Below are 12,728 nucleotides of genomic sequence, written 5' to 3' on the forward strand. Positions count from 1 at the left end.
TTAATTCCAAGGTCACAGAAATTAGTACAAATTTAAATTTTGAGAAATTCACATTTTATATTTAGGTACTTTACTCATTCTGTTTTTAAACAATGGTGCTCATCATACTGCATTGCAAAAATTATTGATTTTTTCCTCTATCTTATCTGTCTTTCACTAGGCTCAGTTCCCTGAGCATGGAGTCTCTCTCTCCCCTGCCCCAGCCTTTCCCATACATTTGTGTATTTAGTTATATCCCTAGCACAGAACATGATACAAAGTAGACACTTACAGCAGATGTTTTTCTGGAATGTCTTTTACTTGGAATTTTTTTTTTTCCTGGTTGGAGGGTGTTTGTTTTACTAACAGCATTAGAAAGTGTATATGGCTAGTCGTAACTAGCTTTAATTGTAATAAGCGTCTTTGGTAGAGAGGAAAGAACTTAAAAATTCTTATTGTGTGACTTCATTTTCTTGAGCAGCATCTGACGTAAGGCACAGAAAGAACATGGATGTTACATATTGGTATGTCTTATGTTTTTTTGTAGGTATGATACAGAACCACGTTAAAAAGGGGATGACAATTTAATAATAGTTACACTAGCCAACATTTACTGAGCACTTATAGCACTTACTCATATACTTTACATGCAAAATACCAGTTGGTGCTTGTCACAACTCTATGGGCCAGGTATTATTATCCTTGTAAGATTAAGTAGCTAGTGTAAATAAGTACTAGAGACAGGATTTGAACCTAGGCTGTGTTCTTATTAGCTAAATTGTACTGCTTCCCTTTTTTTAAAACAAATATTTATCTTCCAGTAGAGAAATATAAAAAATTACATGCACGGTGAGGTCTTTGTCTGTTTTCAGGTAGGCATGTTTTATCAAGGGCTAATAGGCAGGTATTTCTATGTTTACATTATTGGTAAGCCCAAAAAATTAAGCTTGCTTATTTTAAATTCAGCTATATCAACAAGTATTCATTTTATGTGTCTTGTTTTGGGAATCAAAAAAAGTGTGAAATGTCTCCTTGGTAATGATCCCCAAAGCATATGCAGTCTCATCTGTGATTAAGACTCAGGAGACAGCTAAAGAACAGTTCAGGGTTAGGACTCATAATGTGTTAAACGCTTAAGAGATTGTTGGATTATAAGATACTGTTGGATCATGAAGGTCTGTCTAGCTAATTGACAACTGTATTGCTGGAGCATTCCCTTTTACCAATCTTGAGAGGAAGTATAATAGTTTGAGAATGAACTTTTGGAAATTCATTGCCTAGATTTCAGTCACAGCTCTGCACTTTTAAATAGGGACTTGTAACATTAAATGAATATAGATACAGTATTTAGAACAGTGCCTAGTGCAGAGTAACTACTATATAAATGTTTGCTATTATTTTTAATAGTAATAAAGGCTTGTTTTAAGAAACCAGTATCTAAAAATCTAAATTGATAAAACGTAACAGGAAGGTAGTTATTTACATTTAAGTGTTTTTCATTTTGAGAAATAATTTACAATAGGAGATTTTAAAAAGAATGACTCCTACAGAGAGTCATTACATATGCATTCACCAAAAGTCATGCTTGCAATGTTTTAGATTCACATCCATTACATGAAGTGTATAACATATCCTACACACAATTGGAGCATAGTCTGTTAATAGCAACCTCTGTAAAATTCTGAGAAATACTACTAATTGTCATTGTTTGGTAGTTATGTTATATAAAGTCGCTGTGAACAATAAATTAGCAAATACCGAACCATTGCTCCTGTGGCCTCTGACCACAACATTTTCATCAGCTAACCAACACATGACCTTTTTTTAATGTATGTTTCTGTAGAAAGACACCTTATTCAGTATATATTGTCGATTTATTGACACTGAACTCATAGCCAGCAGCACTATTTTTCATGCTGGAACAAAGCTTATCTAACATGTGTTTTCTATATAAGACACATAACAAGCTTTTTTTCTTTAGGAACACTGCATAGCGTTTCAGCATTATGCTTAGATCATCTTAAACAGTGAAATCACTAACAAAAAACACAAAAATGTGGCAGTAGATAGACCATTAAAAACATACTTGTTTACATTATGAAGGTGAAACAAGAAGGTAGAGTTTCACTTTGTTTCCTCTGAGCTTGAAACATGTGTACTGGACAACTACAGATTTTCACTACTTTGCACATTAGCAGGTGACTGTGAGTATTGATTTTGGGATTATAAATAAATTTTATCAAGTAGGCAAATTCACAAATAATGGAATCTGTGAATAATGAGGATCAACTATATCATATCTTATATTGAGTATTATTGGAGAAGTTGCTTTAATTTAAGCAATAGAAATATAATTACTATTACCATTCATTATTAATAATGGGTCTACATTTTAATACATTTATTAAATTGGTAATGTTAACCTTTCCTTTCCTTTTTCATGCCATGTTTTCTATATAATGATTTCTTAATTCAGTAACCCATATCTGTTGATAATGTATAATATACCCAGCGTTGTTTTAGGCTCTGGAGATACAATAGAGAACAAAACAGACAAAAATACCTGTTTTCATGCAGTTTACATTCTGTTGGAATACACAGGTAACATACAAGATAAGTATGTAAAATATGTTAGAAAATGTTAAGTGCTAAGATTTAAAATAATGAAGCAAGGAAAGAAGATAGGAAATGCTGGGGGGGGATTGTATTATCTATTACCAGAACTTAATGGCTTATCAGGTAACAATTGCATTATTATCTCTCAGTGTTCTGGGGGTTGATAAGTCTCAGATGGTTCTCTTCAGGGGTCTTTCAGTCATTGTAATCAGATGACAGCTGGGGCTGGAGTTGCCTGAATGCTTCTTTACTCACCTGTCTGGTGTGTGTGCTGGAATGCTTAGAGTGTATACTCTATCCAGTTGGGCATTTCTCTCTCTGTTCAATCTCTCCAGATGGCTAGTTCGGGCCTCCTAATAGTATAACGGTCTCAGGGTATATGGTCTTCCTAAATGGTGGCAGGCTTCCCCAGAGTGAACATTCTCTGAGAGACTGGAGGAATTTGCCAGTTCTTGTAAAGGTTAGGCACAGTACTAGGATGGTGTCACTTTCACCAAATTCTATTGGTCAAAGCAGTTACAAATTTCCAAAGATTGGAAGAATAAACTCCACCTCTTGATGGCATATACATACATGGAAGGAATTGGTGATGAGTATTTGAAGACAGACTACCATGCTAAGTATTGAAAATTGATAGGCTATCTTGGTAAGGTCTGAGAAGGTGACATCAAGTAAGACTGGTCAGCATAGTTGTTTCTTTCCCCAGTTATATTAAACTGTGTGAGTACTGGCAAAGAGTAGTGGTGTATCGGACATAAACAGTCATGGTTTTGTAAGATGAGTATATCATAGCAAAAGAGGAGCTAAATGTAAGTGCAAGGCAGAGATGATAATGATTCACCATATAATTAAAGCTAGGTACCTAGGATAGATAATATGTGAAGGGTATGAGAGAGAGTGAAAAAATGGCAGATTCCCAAAAACTAATAAAAGAGATCAGCAAACTTGCAGGATACGGGATCAATAAATAAAATCAATGGTATGTCTATTTTTTAACAATCAGCAATTGAATATGAAAGGAAGAAAGGAAGTCCATTTATAGTATTATCAAAAAGGATAAAATACTTAGGCATAAATTTTAAAAAGAAGTGTAAGAATTATATACCGACACTGTAACAGTGTTGAAAGAAATTAAAGATATAAATAAACAGAAAGACTTCTCATCGTCATGGATCAGAAGACTTAATATTGTTAAGATGGCAATACTCTTCAGCTTGATCTCCAAATCCGGTGCAATCCACTTTAAAATCCCATGGGTTTTTTGCAGGGATTGACAAACTGTTCCTAAAGTTCATATGGAAATCCATGGGACCCAAAATAGCCAAGATAATCTTGTAAAATAATGAAATTGGAAGACTCATATTTTTTTTTGATTTCAGAATTTACTACAAAACAACAGTAATCAAGACTGTTTGGTACCAGCATACAGGTAGACAGACATATAGGACCTGGGTGCGGTGGCTCATGCCTGTAATCCCAGCAGTTTGAGAGGCCAAGGTAGGAGGATCACTTGAGCCCAGGATGTTCAGGAACAGCCTGGTCAACCTAGTGAGACACCTCATCTCTACAAAATATTTTAAAATTAGGTAGCTATGTTGATGTGGGCCTGTAATCCCAGCTGTTCGGGAGGATCACTTTTGCCTGGGATTTAGAGGCTGCAGTGAGCTATGATTTTGTCACTGCCCTCCAGCCTGGGTGACCAAGTAAATCTTAAGTGACTTTGGGTTGGGCAGCTATTTCTTAGATATGACACCTGAAGCAGGCAACAGAAGACAAATTAGATAGACCAGAGTTTATCTAATTAATTAGACAAATTAGATAAAACAGAGTTGCAAATTTTGTGCATCAAAGCATGCCATCAAGAAAGTACAGCCCACAGAATGGGAGAACATATTTGCATATCATATGACTGATAAGAGATTAGCATCTAGAATACATAAATAATTATTACAACCCAGTAATGAAAAAGACAACCCTTAAAAATGGGCAATGGATTTGAATAGACATTTCTCCAAAGAAGACACACAAATGACCACTAAACATATGAAAGGATGCTCAACATCCTTAGTTATTAAGGAAAGGCATATCAAAATTATAATGAAATACCTCCTCACACCAACTAGGATGGATATAATAAAAAAGAAAACTACAAGTGTTGGCAAAGATTTGGATAAATTTGATCTTCATACATTGCTGGTGGGAATGTAGAATGGTGCAGCCGCTTTTGAAAACATTATGGCAGTTTCTCAAAATGTGAAAAGTAGAGGTGCCATGTAACTCAGCAATTCCACTTCTAAGTATACTCAAGAGAAATGAAAACATACATCCACATAAAATCTTGTACACAAATGTTCATACCAGCGTTATTTATGATAGTCAAAAGATGGAAACAATCCAAGCATCCATCAACTGAATGGGTAAATGAAATGTGATATATCCATAGTAACCAAAATAGCATGGTATTGGTATAAAAACAGACACATAGACCAATGGAACAGAATAGAAAACCCATAAGTCGTATATTTACAGCCAATTGGTTTTTGACAAAGGTGTCAAGAACATACATTGGGGAAAGGATACCCTCTTTAATAAAATGGTGCTGGGAAAATTGTATATCCAGATGCGGAAGAATAAAACTGGACTTCTACCTTTTACCGTATACAAAAATGAAATCTAGATGGATTAGACTTAAGACCTGAAACTATAAAACTACTAGAAGAAAACATGGAGAGACACTTCAGGACATTAATCTACGCAAATATTTTATGGCTCAGACCTCAAAAGCACAGGCAACAAACATAAAAATAGACAAATGGGATTATATTAAGCTAAAAAGCCCCTTCACAGCAAAGGAAACAGTCAACAGCGTGAAGAGAGCCTGTTGAATGGGAGAAAATATTTGCAAACTGACCAGGGAGGAATAGAATATGCAAGGATCACAAATAACAGTAAAAAAACAAAAACAACAACAAAAAAAACTCAAATAAGTGGCAGTCAAATGACATGAATAGACATTTCTCAAAAGGAGAACATACAAATGGCCAATAGGTATATGAAGAAATACTTAACATCACTAATCATCAGGGAAATGCAAATCAAAACCGCCATCTTACCCCAGTCAGAATGATTATTATTAAACAGAAAAAATAACAGAAGCTGGCAAAGATGTGGATAAAAGGGAACTCTTACACACTGGTGGTGGGAATGTAAATTAAAACAGCCATTATGGAAAATAGGGAGATTTCTCAAAAATGAAAAATAGAACTACCATATGGTCCAGCAATCCCAATACTGGGCATTTATCCAAAGGGAAAGAGTTCAGTATGTTAAAAGAATACCTGTACTTCCATGTTTATTGCAGCACTGTTCACAATAGCAAAGATATGGAATCAACCTACATTCCCATTGATGGATGGATAAAATAATGTATATATACATAGTAGAATACCGTTAGGCCATAAGAAAGAATGAAATCGTGTCATTTGCAGCAACATAGGTGGAACTGGAGGTTAAGTGAAATAAGCCTGGCACAGAAAGACAAATACCATGTGTTCTTATACATATGTGGGACCTAAAAAATTCATTTCATTGAGGTAAAGAACAGAATGATAGGAGAAGCTGAGAATGGTGTGTATAACTATAGTTAACAGTGTATTCCATATTTCAAAATAGAAGGCAGGATTTGAATTGTTCTCAACACAGAAATGGTGAATACTCGAGGCAATAGATATGCCAAATACCCTGACATGATCATTATACATTCTTTGCATGTAACAAAGTATCACATGTACCCCACAAGTATGAACAAATATGGTGTATCAATAAAAATAAATAAGATCTATACAAACAATGGAATGTTATTCAGCTATAAAGAAAAATAAGTATCGATATGTGCTAAAACATGGGTGGTCCTTGAAAACATTATGCTGAGTGAAAGGAGATAGTCACAACACTCACTTATTGTATGATTCCATTTATATGAATTGCCCAGAATGGGAAAAATCTAATGAGACATAAAGTAGCTTAGTGGTTGTTTAGAAGCTAGGGGCATGGGGGTAGGATGCAGAATGACAGCTAGTATGAAAATGTTCTGAAATTAGATTGTGGTGATGCTTGCATAACCCTGTTAATTTACTAAAAAACATTGAATTATGTCCTTTAAGTGGGTTACTTGTATGGTATGTGAATTATATTTCAGTGAAGCTGTTCAAAAAGTGATAGGCTCATGGATTGAAGATTCCCAGTAAAACAAAGGATTATTGGAGTTGTGAGATTCATCTTTGTAGATATTGAAATCACTAGTGATTATGATATAAATATTGTTGGAAAGAGTGACAGCCAAGAACCAATACTTTCAAAAAACAGGGGGAAATAATCTGCAGGAGAGTAGATAATTGCAATAAGAAGGGATATTTGTTAGTGTTGTTGATGATGTAAGATGTAAAGGTGAATGCTTTCATGATGAAGAAAGAGAAAATATTAAGTAGAAATGAGGAACGTGAAGATCACCTACTCCATATTCAAGGCCCAAGATACACGAGAAGTGGAAGAAAAAGCAGCTACCACTTGATAGAGCCTACAGAGAAAGCAGGGTCATCAGAGTAGAGCTTCTATGATAGACTTTTATATTGACCCTAAAACACTGAAATTCATAAGGTAACTTTCTGAATACTTTCAGCTTCCTACATGAAGTTTTTGATCTGTTACCTTTTTCATGAATTGTATGTCATGAAACTTGAGTCTGTTTTTCAATGGATTACTTGATCAAATTAGTGTTGTTGTTCTCCTACTTAATCTATTTCACATTCCTAATGTATAAGGCTGTATAATTGGTCAATTCTGATTTATTGTTGTTTTGTGAGAGAATAAAGGATGTGAATACTTGCCAGGTTAGATTTCTAATTTACAGGAATCTTGTCACCCTAATAGGTTGATATGTCTCTCCAAAAATTATAAAAGAGTTGTTGATTAATTGTAGTATAATAATGACTGCTAGTATCCATGGGAGAACAGAAAGAATTTGTTCTTTTTCTAACTTTTATTTGTCCTTTCTGAGTCTTCTAACAAGCAGATAGCCTCTTTTCTTCATTATTCAGTTCCATACCTTTTAAAAAAACATTTTTACTTGAAAGCATTTCTTAATCAGAAACAATTGATTTCAGTATTATGAAATAGCCCTCTCATCTTTGAAAAATCAGTCTCCAAGAATAGCATAAAATTTGTTTTTAGCAAGATAATTTTATGTTGTTAATTATCTATAAAGGTCTCAAAAGTACTGAAGGATCACCTAGATCAATGAATCCAGAGATGTAAAATAATGTACCTTAAGCAAAAATCATTGAATAAATACCTCCATTTCTAAATTAGTCAATTTCAGCTGCCCCCAAAGTAAGATTTATGAAAACTGTAGATGTTGCCATTTGTGCCACTGCCTTAAATCTATTTAATCCTCTACTACTATCAGCTGTGAAGTTAACTCTACCATCAAACAATGTGAAATCTTGGATTTTTTAATACATCATGCATAAAAATACAGAAGGAACAAATTTATTACTGTCTATTATGTTCCAAGCAGGGGAAATATTTAAAATGATCACACTGGTACTATCATGACATTGACCATTCAGAAAAGATGCTGGTCCTTGGATCATGAGAGTACATCCTGACTGAATAACAGATCTGGTCCTAGACAGTTTAGTGTTTTGTACTCAAACTTATTTTCAGTCATGTCTTCATGTTAGACATTGTTTTTTCCATTTTACAAATGAAAACCCTAAGACTTAAAGAGATAAGTAATTTATGCAAGATTACATAGCAAATTAGTAGAGCTGGGATTCAAATTAGTTTTATTTGGCTCTAAATTCTATGCCATTTTCACTGTTCTACTGCCTTGATAAACTTAAAACCCATCTGCTTTCTATCCAGAACTGAGTTCACAATAATTTATCACTCGTTTGGAAGAACAGATCATTGTGCTAATTTTGGAATTTCCCCAAAAATAAGCTACGTTTCTATGAATACTTATTAAACTTTTTTCTTTCTTATTCTATATTAGGACGTCTTGCATGGCTGGTATACTTAGTTGGGACAGTTGTAGGAGGAAGATTAACATATACCAGTACAGATGAGCATGATGCTATGGATGGAGAATTATCCTGTCGGTAAGTAAGAGCTATGTAATTTACTGAAATTCACTAAATAGTTAAAAAAAAATTAGTTATTGAACTAGTATTATGAGTGAAGACATTTTGTATGTGGCCTTTTGAGGAAGGTATTATTTCCCTTTTTATTGGTGAGAAAACCAAGGCTCAAAGGTTAAATGATTTGTAGAAGTCAAATCTCTAATAAGTGATAGACTCAAAATATTTTGTACATGTTTGTGCAAATAATGTGATAAAGATTTAGGTTGCTTTTTATTACTTAGGATGTGAGCAAGCACATACAGTTGGTGTGTATTGGAAAGGTGGCAAAATTGGGTGACATACATCCAATCAGAAAGTATTAGGTAGTCAGTTACCCATCGCAGGTTTTGTCACCTATTGGCCACAGTCTTAGGAAAAAGCAGTTGAATTATTCTCTTCAAGTTTCTATTCTAGCCTGAGGAAAATTTCTATATATGAATAATACAAGTGAATTGATTTTCCATATATTTTAATTTATTTTTAATAACAAATCTCCTTATAACAGCGTCATACATGGTTTTATTGAAGACTTAAACATTCAAATGAAAATAAAAATTATATACTAATTTGGAGATAACCACTACTATTTTTTGTAAAGTACCTTTGAGTCGTTTTAATTAACGTGTATGGGTGTATGTTTACTGCATGTGTGTTTTTCAGCTTTTCTTAAACATTACAAAACAATATAAGATGGAGCTAATAATAATTCCTAACTTATTTTGGGCTATTATAAGGAATTTATTTTTTTAAATGCTTAGAACAGTGCCTGGCAATTAGTGATATATTTTACACACACACACACCCCCAACCCCACCCACCCACCTCAACACCACTTTTTAAAATCAAATGAAATATCAACATTTTACCTGGACATTAAATTTTCTAAATTTAGAAAATTCCTTGTTTTTGGAATTTTAGGTTGTTCCTCAGTTTTTTTAATTATAAATTACTTTTAGATATACTAAATTATTTTTAGTTATATCTTTATGTAGATTGAAATAATTTCATTAGAGTTCGTTCCTAAATGCAGAATAGCTGGTCAAAGGTTATGCAGCATTTTAAAGACTTTCAATACTCAATACTACACGGTGTTCTGAAAAAGGACCAATGTATCCTCTGAACCAAGGGTCCCCAACCCCTGTACTGGTCCACAGCCTGTTAGGAACTGGGCTGCATAGCAGGAGGTGAGCTGCAGGTGAGCAAGGATTACCGCCTGAGCTCCGCCTCCTGTCAGACCAGCAGGGACGTAGATTCTCATAGGAGGGTGAACCCTAAACTACACATGTGAGGGATCTAGGTTGCATGCTCCTTATGGGAATCTAATGCCTGGTGATCTGAGGTGGAACAGTTTCATCCTGAGACCATCACCCCACACCACCCCAAACCCCGTCCATGGAAACAATGTCTTCCAGGAAACTGGTCCCTGGTGCCAAAAAGGTTGGGGACCACTGTGCTGAACCCAAATTGTATGATAGTTAACATTTGTTAGTGGTTGAACTGCCAGATAGTAGGGTTCATATTGTTGCCAGTTTATAGGTAACAAATGTATTATTTCAATTGGTATTTATTTGGTTACTAGTAGAATCAAACATTCTTTTCCACTCCCAGCTTTGCCATTTTTTCTTTGTGATTTTTATATCTATATTGATTATATTATTTACCTGCTTTTCTTTTGTGATGATCTCTTCTAACTTATTTGAAAGAGCTCTGTGTATATATATATATATATATATATGCTCAGTGTGTATATATATGTATATATATGCTCAGTGTATATATATATATGCTCAGTCTGTGTATATATATATATATGCTCAGTGTGTGTGTATATATATATATATATATATATATATACTGAATGAACTCTGTAGAGGAACAAACTCTAATGAAATTATTTCAATCTACATAAAGATATAATTAAAAATAATTTAGTTATATCTAAAAGTAATTTATAATAAGAAAAAAATTGAGGAACAACCTAAAATTCCTGTATATATATATATCTCAGAGATCTTAATATTTTGCTCCTCATTTTGAAAATGTTTTCTCTGTATTTTTACTTCAGAAATTTCTTCTTTACTGGCTTTAAATATTATGTATTCAGATCTATGGACTTTTTCCTTCATATTTCTCTGCTGCTTATATTTAGAAAGATTTTTTTTCCACTTCTGATTAATAAAAATATCCACCTGTATTTTCTCCCAGCTGTCTTTGGTATTATTAATAGCTTTTTATATTTATTTTTAATATATCTTGATATTTGGTTTCATATGTTTTTTCCACATTTTCCAGTTAATGCCAGTCCTACCCTCTACTGATTTGAAGTGGCACTTATCTTACGCAAAATTATTTCATCTTTTTTCAGGCCTTTCATACTTTTCCATTGATCTTAGAAGTATATTGTTATATATTTTTACCCTATTAAAGACCTTAAAATTGTTATACCTAGTTGTGATATTCTTCATTTTTATTATTCAATATATTTCTAAGTGCTTAATGAATTTATTGTACTTTTGGATAAAAATTTCATTTTGTTCCATTCCCTTTTCAACCTTTAAACTATTTCTTCAATAAAATGTGAATCTTCATGGACCACGAATATTTTTAGTTTTTCTAAGATTTATTATTTTCTATATCAAATTGAATTACTTGAAAATATGAATAACAGGTGTTTGGGGCCTCCTTAAAGTGCTTTAGTTACTTTTCAACCAAACAAAAAATTTTGCTACTCAATCTCTCGAGTAGCTGGGATTATAGGCATATGCCACCACGCCTGGCTAATTTTGTATTTTTAGCAGAGATGGGGTTTCTCCATGTTGGTCAGGCTGGTCTCGAACTCTTGACCTCGGGTGATCTGCCTGCCTTGGCCTTCCAAAGTGCTGGGATTACAGGCGTGAGCAACTGTGCCCAGCTGATTTTTTTTTAAAGTTTAATCATCAAGCAGGGAAATAAACGACTGGGCGCAGTGGCTCATGCCTGTAATCCCAGCACTTTGGGAGGCCAAGGCAGGCGGATCACGAGGTCAGGAGATCGAGACCATCCTGGCTAACACGGTGAAACCCCGTCTCTACTAAAAATACAAAAATTAGCCAGGTGTGGTGGCGGGCACCTGTAGTCCCAGCTACTCTGGAGGCTGAGGCGGGAGAATGGCGTGAACCCCAGAGGCAGAGCTTGCAGTGAGCCGAGATCGTGCCACTGCACCCCAGCCTGGGCAACAGAGCAAGACTGTCTCAAAACACACACACACACACACACACGCACACGCACACTGCCACTATCTCGTGAGAAAACGTATATTAGGAAATAAAGTAGGTATATATTTGCCAATGAGAAACAAATATTAGTTTTTTATTTAAGCAGCAAACGTATTGAACATGTTGAACTAAGATTTGTGTTTTGGCCTGCATTCCCTGGAAAACAGAGCCTTGGGTGAAGTTCATGGGCCAGTATTTTTCTGGAGGTTAGGGAGAAGAGTACATTTTTAGAGAAGAAAGAATAAGAGGAAAAGGGAAAGTAAGTGAGACAATAAGAGAAAACAAATACAGTCAATCTTTATTATTCCTGGATTCCATTTTTTGTGAATTTGCCTACTTCATAAAATGTGTTTCTAACCCCAAAATCAGTACTCATGGTGCTTTTGTGGTCATTTGCAGACATGTGCTTAGGGATGAAAAAATTTGAGTTTTGTGTTGCACTTTCCCAACTGAGGTTGAACAAGGTGATACTCTGCCTTGTTTCAGCTCTTGTACTGCAAATAATTGTCCTTTTTATATTCTGTTTAGAGCCACATTTGTCGTACTGTTGTGCTTTTTGTTGGTGCTTTCAGTGTTTAAAATCGCCCAGCTGTATTGTTAAAGTGCTATTTAGTGTTCTTAAATACAAGAAGGCTGTCATGTGCCATACATGGGTTAGATTAGCTTTGTTTGGGTACCAGTGGGAGTACTGTGAATA

At 34.5% G+C, this 12,728-nt stretch overlaps 1 protein-coding gene across 5 annotated transcripts in view; it reads left to right on the forward strand.

The window, feature by feature from the left end:
• RANBP17 (RAN binding protein 17) overlaps positions 1 to 12,728 on the forward strand; it is a 422,731-nt gene that overhangs the window by 83,222 nt on the left and 326,781 nt on the right. For all 5 annotated transcript variants that reach the window (XM_003810928.4, XM_034960953.3, XM_055112861.2 and 2 more), the window contains one exon: positions 8,651 to 8,756. In XM_003810928.4, the coding sequence (XP_003810976.3) occupies positions 8,651 to 8,756 (106 nt within the window). The remainder of the gene's footprint in view (positions 1 to 8,650; positions 8,757 to 12,728) is intronic.

Source organism: Pan paniscus, chromosome 4 (genome assembly GCF_029289425.2).
Source record: "Pan paniscus chromosome 4, NHGRI_mPanPan1-v2.0_pri, whole genome shotgun sequence".
NCBI lineage: Eukaryota > Metazoa > Chordata > Mammalia > Primates > Hominidae > Pan > Pan paniscus.